This window comes from Anolis sagrei, chromosome 6 (assembly GCF_037176765.1).
Source record: "Anolis sagrei isolate rAnoSag1 chromosome 6, rAnoSag1.mat, whole genome shotgun sequence".
In the NCBI taxonomy this organism is placed as follows: domain Eukaryota; kingdom Metazoa; phylum Chordata; class Lepidosauria; order Squamata; family Dactyloidae; genus Anolis; species Anolis sagrei.
Genome location: NC_090026.1, coordinates 103,305,620 through 103,324,824, shown reverse-complemented (window position 1 = coordinate 103,324,824; position 19,205 = coordinate 103,305,620). Strand labels below are relative to the sequence as shown.

Here is a 19,205-nt window from a genome sequence, read left to right as displayed (position 1 = left end):
GGTCAGCAGGTCAGCTGGCACAAGGGTTTAACCCATTACGCCACCATGATAATGAAAAAGGCAGTGGAATTTAAAACGTTTGCATAAAACGTTTTGTGTGTTTTGGTTGGCTAATAAAGGTGTAGCTCTTTTCTAGATTTTATTTTATTTTAATTAGGTTAACCATCTTAAAATGTGAAGACATTACAAGTTTACAGTATAGCCTTCTCAAATCTGTGTGACTCAAGAAGGTTTTAAGGGAAAAGGAAAGATGTGTCATGTTTCTGGAAATGCATTCCAAGTGTATGGATCATCAGAGTAGAGTTGCTGGGTTTGTTTTCAAGGAACATGAAACATTTGTTTGACTAAAGAGGAGAAGTTAAGGATGTTTTGATGTCTTGGGCAGGAAAGTTTGGAAAACAAGGCAGAGGATTAGGGTTAGACATTGCTGTAGAAAACCTGGGGATAAGAAGTGTATGCTGTTTTGGACAGGTTTAAGAAAATGTGTTTTAGGGTGTTTCAAGAGAGTTTAAACATGGTGTGGAATTATAATGGAGGCAAAAGCTTTTGGTGGTAGATAGTAGGGAGTTTGCTGATGTTTGATAACAAAAAGGGGGAAAGAAAAAAAGAAGCAGTCAAGACAGCAGAGACTTCATATTATAATGCCTTAATTATATCAATTAATCTATAAATTACAAAAATTTACTCTTTTTCTTCTCATGCTCTTTCTATTCATTTTTAAGAATGCCATTTAATAACCCAAGGCTCAGAATACACTGATTAAGATCCTTGTCTAGGTGGTATGATTGCCATCCAGATAGATGAATGAGGAGATTTAATAGGCTGTGCAGCTAATTTTCAGCATATCAAATTTCTCTCTCTTGGCTGTAAGGAAATGCTGTGATGGCCACATCTGTTCATTTCAGGAGGCATGAGAGGATTTAGAATTGCATCAGTGGAAACAGCTGGAAAAGCAAAACTGCATACAGATGTTGTTTTTAGCTGAGCTAGTTTATTTCCTAAAGTCTGAAAATGTGATAAAAAAAACCCAAAACTTTGCATCTCATTTCTAAAATACTGCTTTAAATTTTATGAGAAAAAGAGCAGCAATTGGGTGAGCTGTTGATTTCCAAATGATATTTTTTTAAAATATATAAAATATCTATATAATATATTAAAAATTAAATTTACTTATGAAAATGTAGTCCAATTGCATGTGCCCATGTCTAGCAGTGTGTTAATATATTTCCACACTCACAACACCATGTTCTCTCTGGTCCTACTTAACTGGATAGTTTCTCAGACTTCCAGGAGAGATTTATAGGATACGATTTATAGGATTCCTTTGGTGGAATGACACACTCCAGCTAAATCCTTCAAAATTGTTTAACTAATTTAGTAGTTTGTAGGATATGTTTGCTGATAACAGGAAACAATTACATATAAATGTTTAGCTTTGGAATAAATAATTGTTTATTTAAGTATAAACCACCAAACGGTGTGTTATGAATATGTATTGTATGCAGAAAAATATTACTTGGAGACAGACTCCTTCTTTCTATGCTAAAAAACGAACAAAATACCAAACAAAAGAAAGCTATGTAAATAAATGTTGGTTTTCCTGCTAATGTGGAAATGTCAAAACTGCTAGACTGGTGTTTATTTTGGGGGAAGAAAGTGGTATTTTTATAGGCAGAAAATAAATGTTTGCAGATAAAAAGGGCTGCTATCAAAATGCTATGTGAACCCTAACTTTTGTTGTGGTTTTTTCCTGCTCCAGAGTAAATGGAAAGCTGGTGGCATTAAAGGTGATAAGACTTCAAGAAGAGGAAGGCACCCCATTTACTGCCATCAGAGAAGGTAATTTGCTTCTTTTCTGGGTTTCTCTTCCCCTTTTATAATTGTAGCATGCATCCTCTTTTCATTTTCTTGTTGATGCTGAACTTTACATTTCTTAAATTATATGGTTATGTTCCCTTTAGGAGGAGTATTAGTACTTAAAAATCAAAATGACTGTTGTGTGGGAGTTCACATGAAATAAAACAAATCTGTTCTTTTTTGCTGGCTTATGTAATAACTGGTATCAGATACACATGACACTGTACAATATATGCATTTGTTGGTGCAAGAAATGCTAGTGGGAGTTCGCATTCATGGTATTATGTTAACAACTTCTTGCTGTGAATTACCCCAATCAAGGATGAATTTTACTTGGCTGAAGTCCACGAATGCTAGCTCATGCATTCAACAAAGTTGCTTATAATATGGTACACAATAATATGGTACACAAACTGTCAAGATATAATTTGTGAATAATTTGAGAAATACTGTGTTTCTTGTCAGAAGTATTTCTGTCCAGTTATCCATAGTTTGCAAGATTTCAAATCCCGTACAGATCTTGTGCCAAATCCAGTGTAATTCCCAAGTAAACAATTGAAATAAAAGGGACAATCAGAGATTAGCATTGAATTCACTCTGTATTTCGCTGCAGTAGTCATAGGAGCTATTTTTTTTCTGTTATGGAAGGATGGACCCCTGATAGCTTAGGCCCAGCTGCACTTTACAGAAAAAAATACACATTACAGAAAAACATTTAATAAAACATCACTGGGGGGGGGGGGGGAATGCCACGTGTAGCACCATGTTAGTGGAAATGGTGGTGGTGGTGGTGGTGGTGGTGTGTGTGTGTGTGTGTGTGGTGGGGGGTTGTGTAGTTTTTCAGTGTAGTTTTTATTGTATTTTCATGTTATGCTTTATTACAAAAATATTTATTGTTTAAAAATTATATGGATGCTTACATGCTCTTATTCTGTTTTTAATTTGTATTGTGTCATGTTTGCTATTAGCCACTTTGGGTCCCTATATTGGGAGAAAGGTGGGATAAAAATAATGTTAATAAATATTGTCGTATTACTGGTTGGTGGCTGTCCTTAAAACATATATAATTATGCAGCATCCACTTGCCCACCTGTGAGGATTTAGGTGCTATATTATACTTGAGACCCTTCCACACAGCTGTATAAAATCCACATTGAACTGGATTATATGGCAGTGTGGACTCAGATATTCCAGTTCAAAGCAGATATTATCTGCCCTGATATTCTGGGTTTTATGGCTATGTGGAAAGGCCCTGAGATAGTCCTTCAAAAAGATTTGAGGAGAGCAAACACAAGATACTAGAGAGCCTCATGATTGTAGATGGTATAAGGCAGGGGTCCTCAAACTAAGGCCTGGGGACCGAATACAGCCCTCCAAGGTCATTTACCCAGCCCTCGCTTAGGGTCAACCTAAGTCTGAAATGACTTGAAAGCACACAACAGCAACAACAATCCTATCTCATCAGCCAAATGCAGTCCCACACTTCCCATTGAAATACTAATAAGTTTATATTTGTTAAAATTGCTCTTCATTTTAATTATTGTATTATTTTAAAGTTTTTTTTGCACTCGAGATAAGATATGTGCAGTGTGCATAGGAATTCATTCATTTTTTTCCCCAAATTATAATCCGTCCCTCCAACATTTTGAGGGACTGTGACCTGGCCTTCTGTTTAAAAAGTGTGAGGACCCCTGGTATAAGGTCTTCATTATGGGTCCCAAAGGCCAGAATATAGAGCACTTGGCCAACACACTATTCTGCCTGATTTAAAATTATTTTTAAACTTTCTATTGCTTAAAAAAAAAACCAGCTGTAAATCATTATAAACCATCTAAATTTCTACAACTAGATATAATCTCCTATACTCCTAGTATCATTTTATTAATGAACTACTTTTGTTTTGTTCGTGTTTCATTGTAGGTGCACTTGATCACATTATGAGTGTGACAGAATCGTTAATTCATTATTTAGGAGACTTCAAACATGAATTTAACTAGCATTTTATCCAAACTACATAGTGTCCAACAATGTTTGCATAGTTGTAATTCCTTAGAATGCAGTTCTTGGAATTCAATTTTCATATCATCTTTGAAAGCCTTGTAATTTGGAATAATGTGCATAGGTTTTATTAATGTATCATACAAAACCCCTTTTACCATGAAAAAAGTGGAAAGTGACCTGTCAACTATTTTGTATACAAAACAAATTTGCTCTTTGGTAATCATTATTTTGCTGAGCATATTGAAAAGGGCCACAGTTGTGGAACTTTAACTTGACTTCTCATCATATGACGTATGTAATTCCACATGTGTGTATAGGTGTGTATAAACATCCCCCAATTAATGTTCATTATTGTGAACTTGAACTTCTACCTTCTGTTGTACAAGCTTTATTTCTTTATTTTTGTAGTCATATTTTAATTGTTGAAATGTTATGGCATTGAAAAAACAAGAACATCCCAAAGTCAACAAACATGCATCTAGAATCAAGATAAACAATAAGGGCATTTATTCTAATTTTAGACTCTTGCATCATATGCTAGGATGGTTGCTCAAAAGGCATTGGGGAATTGAATTAAAACAGAACCATCTGTTTATCTTTACATTTGCTGTGAGGACAGAAAAGCCATTTCAAATTAGCATTACATAAATGATTTTGCTTATAAAATTCTAGGTGTGCCTTGTATATAACTTTGGGGGAAAATAATATAACTATTAATATTATATTAAATGGCATAGATGTGCCTTGGTGATTAATGTGGTTTCTGTGTTGATTGTGCTATTTCATTTCTCACTTGGTTTGTTCAACATCTGAGACTTTTAGGTGTATGGGGGGGGGGGGGGTATCTACTTCCAGCTGTTACTAACAGCAGCCATCACAACTGACATACAATTATGCTTGAAAGCTGCTCACTGACAGCTTCTGCTCTAAATGGGATACAGAGCAGTGTCTCTCTTTTTAATCTTAGGGAGTATTAAGAATAATGTGGAAGGAGACAGTCACTACAGTGATCACTCAAATTTTGAATTGTGCCCAAAAGCAGACTAATAACCAGTCCAACTGTTACAGGTTGGATGTTACACTATCTTTTTGGCAGACATTCACCAATTTCCTTGTAGCTGACTTCTGAACCAACTGCAATTTCTGAAGACTCTTCAAAGACAAGCCTTTGTAGAATGCAAAAATAAATCTATCTTGCATATGTTTAAGGCCTGTTACTGTGGTTATCTGTGACCACCAAAAAAAATGAAGATTTTGATGGACTTTTTTCTGCTGGCCAACATCACTTGTGGTTATAGCTCTCATCTCAATACCCAAATATTAAAGGATGATACAGTATGGGTGATGCCTGATTCGACAACAGTCCACATGGAAAAGATCTTGGAGTCTTCGTGGACAACAAGTTGAACATGAACCAACAGTGTAATGCAGCAGCTAAAAAGCCAATGGGATTTTGGGCTGCATCAAAAGGAATATAGTGTCTATATCGAGGAAAGACATGGCACCTCTCTATTCTGCTTTGGTTAGCCCTCACCTGGAATACTGTGTCCAATTCCAGGCACCACAGTTTAAGAGATGGATATTGATAATCTAGAAGGTATCCAGGGGAGGGCAACTAAAATGATCAAAGGGGTAGAGACTATGTCCTACAAGCAGCGTCTTAAAGAGCTGGACAAGTTTAGCCTGCAGAAAAGAAGGTTGAGGGGAGACATGATAGCTATGTATAAATTTGTGAATGTCACAAGGAAGAGGGACCAGGTTTGTTTTCTGTTGCCCTGGAAACTAGGACTCAGAACAATGGGTTCAAATTACAGGAAAGGAGATTCCACCTGAACATTAGAAAAAAATTCCTGACTGTAAGTGCTGTCCCTGCCTTAGAGTGTGATGGAAGCTCCTCATCGGAAAGTTTTAAACAGAGGCCATCTGTCAGGAGTACTTTGAATGTATTTTCCTGCATGCCAGTGGGGTGGACTGGATTGCCCATGTGATCTCTTCCAACTCTGTTATTCTATGATTCTATGATTACAGAACCTCCCCCAACCAAATAAATCTGATTCTTCTTAGGAAAATATAACTCACATCCAAAATAGGTTGCTTAGCTCATATGGTTTCAGACAATGTCTTGCAGAATTAATCCCCAGTCAGCATCATTATTTTGGCGTCCTCTCATCCAACCAGGTTCTGTCTTTGGGCATCAATATTGCACTTCTTTGGTATTAATTGAGGAAATATACTTGCATGTCAACTGCCTATTTGTATCACTGCAAGACACACAAACCAGGATGGTAAATTCCAGATATTTTTAATAACCTAAGAAAGACATATTTTAGTGCAGTGAAAGGAGGAACTTTTCAACAGTCGTTTAAAAGCTAGATCCAAAGTGATTTTCTGTAAAGAAATCATTGTACTTCATTTTACTATTTTGCCCAAGGTCTTTCACTGTTTTCCGTCACCAAACATGGACAAGGATCAAGTGTTCACTTGTTTGGCTTCATATGACCAAGCACCTATCCACATCAGCAGGCTGTACAAAATGAAACATATGAATCACAGTTGGACAAATAGATGTGACATCTTAAATTGCAGTGAATATGAATGATTTAGTAACTAAATTTTAGTTGTGAAGTACCTTTTAACTGTCACTGTGTCTCCAGCCTGTGTAATGATGAAGTTCCTACTACATGAAATTGCGGTACTATTTTTGGATTACTTTGTATAACTGCCTTCATGACATAGTGGACTGTCTAAGAACTAGGAAGCTTCCATTTCAGATATCTTGTTCCTAGGTGTGGCCTTAGGCAAGCCTCAAATGAGAATCTGTCTTTTAACTTCCCCCTAGTCCCATCCTGCAATATGGCTATAATAAATAATGACTTGTCTTAAAGTGTGCCTGTAAAGTATAAATATTACATTAGAATGTATTCTGCTAAATGTTTAAGCAATCCAAGGTACTATATAAATGTCAGCCATGTGTTATATTGTTTGGGGTTTATTTTCATATACATAATTTTCTTTTTTATATCAAAATGTTTTAACTGTTTATTAACGTTAATTTAGTGGTGGGTAGGCTGCTTCTAATCCTTCCAATGTAAAAGAAATGCTTTTTGAAAAGAACAGAGAATATATCGTATGTACACTCTTTCAAAGGTGCAGTGATGAGGACTATTAATAAAAGATTGGGATGAAGGGAGTCAGTAGTCAGGCTTTAGTATGTGGTGAGCTCAATGTACTATTCATGCTTTAATGACCTATTTGTGGTTTTCAACAGAAAGTAATGACCACTAAGAGGAGCTAAAAGGCCGGGGAGATACCTGAACAATGAAGAATAGAAAAACCTATAAATACTATAACAGATTGTAGCTTTCTTCTGTCTGTTACATACATTGTATTTAGCACTGTGTCAGTTTGCATTGAGGCAGAAAGGCAGACTAATAATTTAAATCCGGGGCTGTCATCATGACCCTGGAATTATGCACACTCTTGCAAGAATATTACTGCTTTCTTCATAGTTAGTGGCTATTTGTGCATATGTTAACTAAGTTCACTGCTTAATTGTATCTGAAATCAGCCTAAATCAGTCTAGATCAGTGTAAAACTAAACTAAAAGTGAACAATTATTAGAATTCATTACGCTTAATACATGCCAGCATATACTTGTCCATAATCAATTAGGAAAGAGCAAGAGATCTGTATAGAAGAGGCACTTGATTCTACAACCTAGTCCCATTCCTTTACCACAGTTTAGGAATTGGATGCATTGCATCTGAGTGTTGCAGCCTAGAGTGTTTTCTTGTGTCCCACAATAGATGTTCTCTGAAGAAGGGGGAGAGGGAATAAGCTTCCCTAAGTTCCGTCGGTGAGATGGTGGCGGGGTATAAGAACAAAGTTATTATTATTATTTCAAGTGTATCTTCCTTGAAGTTTTACTTAACCATCACACTAATTGCTGAGCAGTGGGGGAAGGGAGCTATAATATTAATAATACTACTAATAAAACTTTATTTGTATTCTGCTCTATCTCCCCGGAGGGACTCAGGGTGGATTCCAAATATAAAAGGCAAACATTCAATGCCTGAATACAACAACAATATACCCATACTAACAAAATTTAACAACCCAACATATAAACATGAATTATGACTTAACAACTAAATTTAAATTAAAAACACAGCCTGTTATAACAGACATAAGACAAAAAAACCCCAAGCATCAAGCAGAAGCAACAATTTTCCAGTTGCTTGAAGCAAATAGATTGATCATTGCTCAAGATATTGATCATTGCTCAAGATATCTATTGAGATGGTGGGGAGAGCAGGGCACAGATATGGATAGTAGCTATTAATTAGAGGTATAATGGTAGTATTACTAACTACTTCTCCTTCTCGTAAACTAGTGAGCAATAATACGTCTTCAGTTGTTTCTTGAAAGTGGGAGGGAGGGGGGCCATCTTTAACTCCTTAGGAAGGAGTTCCAGAGGTGGGGGGGGGGGCAACCATGGAGAAGCCCCTTTATCTCATTCTCACCAGCTGTGCTTGGGATGGGACTGAGAGGAGGGCCTCCTCCGATGACCTCAGTGTCCATGTTGGTCTATAGTGGGAGATGCGATTTGTCAAATAGTCTGGACTCGAGCCGTTTAAAGCTTTAAAGGTAAGAACCAGCACTCTGTATTTAGCTCGGAAGCAGACTGGCAGCTAGTGGAGCTGCTGCAGTATGGGAGTGGTTCTCCATAGAGTCCTCCTTTCCCTCCTGCCCAGCTGTTTACCTACGATCTCAGCAGCTTGTGGAGCATCCAATGAAATCTACAGGAGAATCAAGAGCTATGTCACAAGATGCTCAGAAGATAGTCTGTTTATTAGTTGAAGATCTTACAATAATACAATAATCATAGAATAATCTTGATATGCTTTAACCCATGCGTATGTTCTGAAGGCTTTGTTTAGTGAGCTATATAAATTCATAAAAGAGCCAGCCAGCATGACGTACCTGTTTGAGCATTGGATTTTGAGTCTGGAGACCAGGATACTAATCCATATTGAGTTTTCGGGTCCTGCTGGGTGACCTTGGGCAAGTAACTGAGGAAGGCAAAGGCAAACCCCTCTGAACAAATCTGTAAAAGAAAACCTCTAAAAACCCTGTAATAAGTTCGCCTTGGGCCAGTCATCGTAAATGGGAAAGACTTGAAGTCATGGAACAACAGAATCATGAAAGGGCAGCACATAAATTGCTAACATGTTACATTAAATCATTACTGTTTTTAATATATTGCCTATAGCCTCTAGTACCCAATTTAGAAATGATAATTCAGCAAGGAACTTTTATGGCTAGAACGAAAACATGTGAACCAAAGGCTAAAGGTCTCCTCATTTAACCCTCTCAAAACCAAAGATTTTAATCTATAATCTGGGCACCTTCTTGTCAATAATGTTACTTGTCTATTGACCAAAATCTTTGTTTGTTTTGGATTGGATTGATATTAGATGTAGCATACCATGGGAGCAGCATTTTGTAGTTCCTTTTATTACATTATCTCCTATATGTTTCTAAAGAGACCTGAATCTCATCCTCAAAAAACATTTTAACATTTGTATTCTGACATAAATAACAAAACAGTTGCTGCAAGTAAAGTGATGTAAAATACAGCATGTATTTTTTGGTTTGCCTGGTCCATGAATAGGATCATCTTGGAAGTGTAACCACAATAGATCCAATGTCCACAGGGAGACCCATATATCCATTCCATGGAATTGGAGTTTCCCCATCCCTGAAGTGCAGTTAATCAGGGCATATGTGGCCTTCTGGGGCTATTATATCTTACCCGAAAGACACCCACTCACATTTGCCATTGCCCCTTTCAATCTCTTGTCTCATGTTCTCTTATTTTCTCATGTACACATCTTCTTAAAAATTGCATTGGCAATTTTGAGTTGAAGGGCCAAGTAGAGAATCTTGAAATAATATTGCTATCAGAGATAAGAAGGTAGATAAAAGAGGTGGAAGGGGAAAAAAACCAGGAATATTATTTGAATGTGACAATTCAGTTGCAGATCACTGTCTTTAACTTTATATTGCCTTGTTGGTAGATGCTAGTCTCTCTCTGATGTATGTGTGAAGTGACAAGTTACCACTGGCACTTTGACATCTGCAGCAACACATGACTTGTCATGTCACATTGGTTAAATTTGCCATATCTTAGGAATATTATATATGCACATTAAATATGTATTAGAGTGTGAGCATTAAATATAGATTACAGAGCAAAAGAAAATATATGGGCACAACCTTTTACAGGTTCAATAGGAAAAGGTTTTGAGGTTAGCATTCAACATCTTTGATATAATTTTTGAATGAATTGACTAGTTTGGATCCTACAATATTAAAACATTGAATAATATATTTGTGTATTAAACCATCATAGGCAACCGATTTTGCCAGGTCTGGGAGCAAATACAATAAATTAATATATTATATTTTAATAGGAATATTGTGTATACATTTACTACTTTAAAAAGTTTGCTTCAAGTTGGATAAAATATCTACAAAAATAATGAAATTGTTCTCTTGAATTCGTGTTGGCTTTGCACTTGGAGTTAGATGGGTGGGGATGGTGAAATGCAACAAATTGGGTCTGTATGTGGGATTAGAGATAGAATTTATAGAGGCTATGTGTTGGAAGAGATATGAAATTCTAGAATAGTGAACGTTTTAGAGTATCTGCACAGTGTCTGTGGTGTGACTTTTTGTCAGTGTAAACCTTTTATAGTGTACATTTTTAGAATGGGTGTATCGATTAACAACTTTTAAAATAAATTTTGTCTTTCAGCTTCTCTCTTGAAAGGTCTAAAACATGCTAACATTGTGCTGCTTCATGATATCATTCACACAAAAGAGACATTGACACTGGTATTTGAGTTTGTGGTAAGTAAACATTATGTTAATGTTCTGTGATCTAAGCCATATAACAGAATGGCTGCTATTGGAGAAAGTAGATCTGGATAATTCACACTATAATTTCTAAGGACCTCATCCCACTAGCAGGGGGAAAGTGGGGAAAAGTGGGAGGAACTGTCTTACTTTCTTCCCTACCATCGAGGTCTGTCTTCTGGGATGGTCAGCCATCCCACTTCCTTTCTCTTCCTGTCTTTCGCTATTTGGAGTTGGCGAAAAACAGAACTGAAAATGCATTCTGGGTCTCTTTCCATGTGCTGCAGAAACTGAGTCCCATGGAGTCCCACTTGAAGTGCCCTTACATCATGTGATGGCTTCCTTTGAACTTCATTTCAAAATGCATGGAAACAGAACCCAGGGTACATGGGATGAGGTCCCCAGTGCTCAATGCAACAATTCCATTAGGTCTTGCCACTAAAGGTTTCTTTGCCATTTTGTGATCAATATCATGATTACAGACTTATTTTATTGGAGTGCTGTTAGTTCATAGCTATTTTCAGGCTTACAGAGGCGGGAACCAGCAGCATATAAGTCTCCTTAAGTGTCTTTCTTTGCACTTGGTAGTTTGTGTTTTAATAGGCAGTGTCAGAACAAAAAATGCATGACTTTAATTTGTACTCCGTTCCTTCTATTCCCTGCTATGGATTTCAGCTATTAATTAAAACTTCAATTTGCACAGTACACATTGTAATGATCTAATTTGGTTCAGAAAAATACTTCGTGAAATCTTTGGTTTGAACTCCTAATTAGTCCTCCTACATTTTCTTAAGACAAACATATGGTATTTGTGTAAAAGTGCTTCAGAATTGAACTGCATTATTTTGTAATGTGAAATAATAATTGATCCTATTCCCAGCTTCTACAGATGAAGTTGAAAATATTACAATGTATAAGAAGCAAATTACTCTCAAATAAGCTTAGTATTTACATAGGATGTATTTTAAATGTTAAAAACTGTATAATTTAAATTTAATTACTTTTAGTATATGTGCTTTCTAGTGACAAATCTGTCATGTGAAGTGAACCTAAATGATGTTTCTTTGGGATAGTTTTTCTTCCATTTTTTCTTGTTATTTGCTGCTGTCTCTCTCTTGAAAATTTACTTTGCTTGTCTACTTACATATAATGATACCTTCTAATGTTATGGATATTTGACTTTAAGACAACTGGTTCAAAACCAATTAAAACTTAACATCAGAGATGATACTGTAAAAGAAAGAAAGAAAATGAGAATTCTGGTATTTTTTGATAAATAATAGTTGATAGGTCATCACTTTTAATATTTTGTAGCAGAAAAGTTTGCATAAGTAGATTACATTGTCATGTGCTAGTTGCAACATAAAGCTATAGCTGTAGTATACAGGTGAACAGGGTTTATACTACTGTTTGGCAGACTCGCCTTGAAATGTTGTTTCACATTAACTGAGGCACTGATAAGCCAATCTTGTCACTTGATTCCATGACATTCTGAGTCTGCTTTGGCCAGATTGTTAATTCCAAGGATGTTATAGACTATAGCTGACTCAAATGGGAAATAACTAATCAAACTATCAATTACATTGGTTGTTTTCATTTTTGTTTAGCATAGAATGGTAAGTTATGCAAAAAATAACATATTTAACATTGTCAGTTTGAATTTCACAGGACATTTTGATTTTGTACACAGTAGGAGAAAGGAGAAGGAAGTATAGAGAGCCAACATTCATTTATATAATGTTGATGTAGTGTTTGTGCTTGTGTATTTCTGTGATTTGGTATTATACTGAAGGTGCCAATCTAAGCTTCTTAAATAGCTTGAAAATGTGAAAATTTGCAGCTTCATTGAATTGTGATTGGTCTAGTAACCTTTGTTCCATTAAGTGCCACTGGTGTGCAGGTTTGCCGCAGAGTAGCCTCAAAAGGCTAATGAGTGCTTTGCATGGGTATGTAAATATGCTGTTATCAATAATCAGAGTCAAAGCACCATGCCTTTCTTTAAATGAGAAATTAAAAGAGATCATAGCCTTCATCATGATTTTAATATTTATGTACCAAAAATGAATTAAGAGCTTTATAATTGAAAACTGTTATTCAATGAAAGCCATAATTGCTGCTTTAGATGCATTGTAAAATGAGATAGATACTGATATACACAGCCAAACAAGCTTATTTAATTTGAAATCTAGTACCTCTCGCTCTATTTGTTCTGCTTTTTTTACATCCATGCACACAAAGTGTATGATTCTCTGTATGTCATATATCTTTGTAAAACACTTCTTTGGTCATTTTAAAGTACTATTCTTGGTTGAACAGTGAGCAGAACTATAGTGTTAATTTATTCCATGGCATTCTAGGTTTTTTTTATTACTGTTTATAGTTGGCAAATACATTTTGATAAGCTATAGTTTTTAGAAAATTGTAGCTTATTTATTTAATATGGCTCATTTTAAAGATACCCAATGTTTGATTTTTTTTTTCAAATGGGCCAGTGTCCCACCCAAATCCCACAGTGGTTAAATTTGAATCACTTAATAGTTGGAACAACTGATTATGGGAAGACTTAAAAACCAAGAACCATTACTGGAAAGTCTTTCCAATATTGTGATTAATAGACAAATCGATCAAAAGATGTTTGAGTTATACAAATTAAGTTCAAATTTAAATTCAAAAACTTAAATTGTTGGACAATCTAAAAGCAAAGAAGAGCATTTGGAAGACGGTTTGGGAAAGGTCAAGGGGCTGAAAAAAAATCTGTATTAGGTCTGTGGGCTCCACTTTATCATTTGTTGAATCAAGGTGCCCTATGCTGTTTTAGCTAAGCAAATGTTTACCAGGACATACTGTCAATTGTATTTACATATTTATGCCAGCCTAAGGACATGTAAAAATGAAATGAAATATATTGGGAGTCTCCATTGTACGAGAGCCATTGTCCTTTTGTCCCAGGATGTTTTTTTCTGATTGGCAGCAGTTCTCAAGGGTCTCAAGCAGAGGTCTTTCCCATTAACCACACTCCAGCTGAATAAGATTTGCTAAGAATAGAATATGGAATCGTCTGCATGAATATACTTTGTGTAAAACATTTTAAGAAATAGCCAAGTTATATATTCGTTGTATTGTAATAAGGAGAGTTTCAGATTATCATTAGAAAATCATTGAGTCTGCATCGCAACATGATGCAGTGTGCCTGTTTTGTGAACAAGGGCAGAGAATTTCAGTCATATTTGTTAACATTGAGTTATAGAAAGTTGTGCAGTTTGAAAATACATAGCAGAAACTGAATTGAAAGATTATAAATGAATTTGCTATATATTACTTTATGGACTTCTGGTTAACACAGAGCCACACTGACTGATATGATTTAATGTTTTACTCTAAGATGGAAACCAGAAAGGAGCATTGTTTCATAGTAGAGAGTTTTTTGTACACAAGGTATCATTTTTTTGCAATCTAAACAATGTACATCTTGCCCTGATTTATTCAATTCCATTTCCCAATGTCACCTATGATGTTTTTTTATGCTATATACATCCAACAATTTAAAACAAACATTGAAGTCATGTTGATTTATCAGTGTGTTTTATCCAACCCAAAGTATCACTTTTGTATGTGCATGATGTCATATGTGGTGACAAGGTTACTGTGAGCATGCCCCTCTTTTTTGTAGCAGCTTGCTTTGTCCCCATATTTTGACATTATGATTTCCAGCAGCATAACAGGAATGGTATAATCCAATTTACTTCAGTGAATGAACACAAGGCAGCATATTGCTCAGAGCATTAAATCACATCATAGTTCAGAGCATCTGTGACCCTTGCCACCCCAAGACACTTAAAAGTACAGGACACAATGGAATAGAGAGGAAGAAATTGGCTTTCCAAATCAATGCATTCCATGTCATTTATAATTCCAGAATTTGTGAATCATGTGGTCAAGCAGGAGTTTTCTGGCTGAGAAGGGAAGGACAGATAGTCAATCTCAGATGAGCCCCATCCTTCAAAATCTGAGGCAAAATAAAACTTCTTCCCAAAAAAGATCTGCCACCTCCCCCAATAGTACCAGTTTAACTTTCTTCCTCCACCAAAGAAGGAAAATGGAGGAAAAAAGAGCACTCAGTTGTGTGATGTTCAATCACTCTCAACATTGCCATTCATTCAGCTAGTGCAGTCTTCCACTCTAAGGACAGATCTTCCACCTTTGTAGGGGAAGGAGCAAAAGCAAATATTTCCAGCTAGAACAGTGGTTCTTAACCTTGGGTCCCCAGATGTTTTTGGCCTTCAAATCCCAGAAATTCTAACAGCTGGTAAACTGGTGGGGATTTCTGGGAGTTGTAGGCCAAAAACATCTGGGGACCCCAGGTTGAGAACCACTGAGCTAGAAGTAAAGAAGTATATTGCTAATGGAAGCAGGTGGGGAGTTAGTTTCTTTGGTGTTTCCTATATTTCAGGGGTGAATGCAGTGTATTTTCTGAGTACCTCAGCAGCCTATCTGCATTCCTTCATGGTTCCACCTTGGCTAATTTCATAGACCCTTCACTGATAATTCAAACAAGGCCACAACCAATCAGGAATACCTGAGCAAAGATGACTGCCATCATCACAGGGACAGACCTCCTGTGGTAGGGAAATGTTCAGCTCCCTGCAGCTGAATTGTATTATCTATAAACTGAAGGTAGCCCAACAACTAAAGAACTTTACTTGGTTTTCCCTATACAGTATATAACAAGATATACATGCCGCTATGTCAGAGCCAGTGTAATATCTTATCTATGTATAGTTTAAAGATTTGGTTACAACTATCATAACACAAGCAGATGGCTCCATTTTCATTCATTTATCAATGTCATTATTTGATGGATGAGAATGCCATTCTCTTATTGTCCATGTAATGACAAGGATTCAGATAAGAGAATGATCTTGACTTGATTCTGTTTTCTGGCTATTTGTGGGGAGAGACGATATCCTTCTGTACCTGAAACGTGGGAACCTTATACAAAAACTGCCTTTGTTACATTAGACTTTTTAAAAACTTAAACCCTTCTCTGATTTTTAATTTCTCCCATTACAGAAAAGAGAGAGAGAGCATCAAAGAGAAATTGTAATGTTTTGTTTATAACAATTATTCATTAATATTGGTTTTGTGTGTATCCAGATACATTATTAGGTGTGTCTGTTACATAAATGGTTAAAAGTTCAGCAAATACGTTCAGAGACATTACCAGAGCTGCTTGGAAAAGTAACTTACCAAATAAAACAGTATCTATGTTCATACTCAACAGCCTCAGCCTTGCCAGGGTTGTTTCAGCGGACAGTCTGCTGTCTTCACAATAGAACTGCACATATTCAAATGGCACACATACATTTCAAACTAAGTCTGGCTCTGACCAAGGCATATATGGGAGACCACAAAGGAATCCAGTTTCATACCATTTTGACTTTCTTGAGAGGAAGATAAGCAGGACACAAATCTAAGAAATAGTGTTGTATGTTGTGTTCCTTGTTTTGAAAATATAGATATAAAAATTGTATTGACTAGAATGTACATTTAATTTAAAATCACATTCCTTATTCTTTCTGTCCATTTTTAACATTCACATAGATTATTCAAGGAGACTAATTTAATTTTATAATCATGTGAAAAGTTGAAAGTTCTATCTTAGAACTCACAAATCAAATAGACATCAGCCGCATATATATTTCCTTAGGCAGCAAGGGATAATAATTGTGTCATCTAGAGTATTGTAGTTGTTTGAGCACTGGACTGTGACTTTGGAGACCAGGGTCCAAATCCTCACGTGGAGACTTTAGATACCACGTCACACACTCTTGGTATTAAAAACAGGCAAAGGCAACCCTCCTCAGAAAAAATCTTGCCAAGTAAATTCCATGATTGGTTCGCCTTAGGGCTGCCATAAGTTGGAAACTATTTGAAGACACACAACGACAACATCCAGGACACTAATGCGTCATTTAAAATCATTTATAACCTTTATCCTATGCAGGACTTCTCAGAACATTCATCTAATAATATTAGATTAAGTGGTGGATAAATTTAAATAATCTTCTAAACAGCAAACAATATCAGTTAAGATCATTGTTGGGCTACTTAAAACTTCACTTTTGCCCCTGGTAGTGAATGTGACATTGACATTTTCAGTAGCCCAAAGAATACCAAAATCTTTCTACTTAACTCATGGGTTACTCGAATCTTACATAACTTTTTAAATTACTGTGAGGGAATGACATCAAAATAATCAACATACACAGCAAAGTAAGTTAGATTTATACTGAATTCAGGCTACTGTGAATGAGCCACTGTGCTAAAGAGCATTGCTATACTAAACTATTTCTCCTAAAAGCAGAGTTACTAAATAAGCCGACCATGGTTTGTTTAGAGTGACGTGTGTATTGGCAAACTAAGGAATGTTTTAAAGAAGATCGGAAAGTAGGGTTTACTTCCAAAGAATCAAATTGGGACAGAGTAATGAAGAAAGATCAGAAACTAATAAGATTGCTCTATCAAACCCTGCTGGAGTGGGACTTGGAAAAGGACAGAGTAAAAGAAAATATGACGAGTTGGGCCTTTGATGTAGGCCATTCAATATTACTGAAGGACTGGGAAACAGTATGGAAAAGGAAACTAAAATTCACAAAAGCATCAAATATAGTTGAGGGCTGGTATAAGATTTATTTTAGATGGTACTGGACACCATCACGTTTATCAAAATTCAACAAAAATTACAGTAATAGATGTTGGAGATGCGAAAAAGAGCTAGGCACACACTTCCATATGTGGTGGGGGTGCAAAAAATTTTAAGAAATATTGGTCAACAATACATAAATACACACAAAAAATCACCAGTGTGAAATTTGAAATGAAACTGGAGCTTTACCTCTTAAACATATCAGAGCTGAATTTAACTGAAAATGAAGAGAGGATCCTTTTTTATATAACAGCCACAGCCAGAACAACAATTGCCGAAAAATGGAAGGAAAAGGTCTCTCCACAAATTGAAGAATGGATAAACAAAATCTTTGACTACATGAATATGGATAATTTATCACAACAGCTAAGTAATAAAGTCAAGAACAAACAAATGGACTGGGAACCTTTAAAAAGGTTCATGCAGAAAGAAATGCAAATTCAATTATAGAGATGAAAGTTATAGCAACCAAAATAGGAAAAGAAAGATAAACGACACAAAAGAAAAAATATCGGACAAATGGTTTTTACTCCTTGCGGCCCGAACCGGAAGTCAACACCCTCCCTGCACCCCTCTAACCTATCCCATCTCTCTCCCCCCCTTCTCTTTTTTTTTGTTAGATATTTCTTTTCACTTTAGTCTATCCTTTCCCGACTATCTCTTACAACACATTGTTCTCCCTCTTTCACTGTACTTTACCTGAAAATGAAAAAAAAAAGAGTGACGTGTGAACCAAGAACTCTAACTTGCTTCTCTCCTACTACACTAGACTCGAGTCATAAGCCATTTTTTATTTTGGCTTTGATTTGTTTCTATGAGAAGGAATAAGACAGAGTTCTGAGTTTGCACATTAACACTAAACAAGTATGGAGGAGAATCCTCTCGTTTATCAATCTATCCTTTGAATAATCATATAACTGTGTGTTCTTCTGGTGTTGGATTACTGGGTCTATATTCAGTTTCAATTTATGTACAATTAGCCTGTTGTACAAGAGTCTCCATACCTTGAACTAGCAGAGGTAGATTGACAAAGTGTGTACATTGGTTTACTAAATTTAGTTATAATGGATTATTTCAACATTTCTCTTAAAAATCCTCAATTTAGTAGATGAAGATTTCATAGTTTCCTTGACAACCATAGCCCTATTTCAGTTGCTATCTGCTTCTACTTATATTGCAAAGCACATGCTTGGTTCTTTTTTTTACTGGACGACAAAATTTAGAGACAAAGGGTAGATTCTTTTGATACTGTTAGATTTTTCTGTTACCAAATCTGACAGTTGTACTGAAGCTCTGAAATATTAAATAGTTGGTACAGTATTTTCCTGATCTTGGTTGGTGAGAGTCAACAAACAGCAGTAATGTTGGAGAAGGGAGGCCATGGTGAAGGTGTGCATGAGCCACATATCCCTCAAGGGGCCAAAGGTATGATGGGTATTGAAGAACAGAGAATCCCCAGAGCAGAGACCAGAACATGTGGAGGAAGAACTGGAACTAATAGAATTAGATTATACACAGGCAAAAGAAATGTGGGATTCGGTTATAGAAGGCGAATGGACAGAGCCTATGTGGATCATCCTGGAGAGCCAAAAGCATTTATTTATTTATTTATTAACTTTATTTGTGCCCCGCTACCATCTCCCCAAGGGACTCGGTGCGACTTACATGAGGCCGAGCCCAAACACAACAACAAAAGCAATAAAACATCAATACAAGCAAT

General features: G+C 36.1%; 1 protein-coding gene across 5 annotated transcripts in view; it reads left to right on the top strand.

Moving 5' to 3' along the window:
- Window positions 1-19,205, top strand: part of CDK14 (cyclin dependent kinase 14) — a 266,140-nt gene that overhangs the window by 109,557 nt on the left and 137,378 nt on the right. For all 5 annotated transcript variants that reach the window (XM_067470305.1, XM_060782281.2, XM_060782283.2 and 2 more), the window contains 2 exons: window positions 1,760-1,839; window positions 10,679-10,773. In XM_067470305.1, the coding sequence (XP_067326406.1) occupies window positions 1,760-1,839; window positions 10,679-10,773 (175 nt within the window). The remainder of the gene's footprint in view (window positions 1-1,759; window positions 1,840-10,678; window positions 10,774-19,205) is intronic.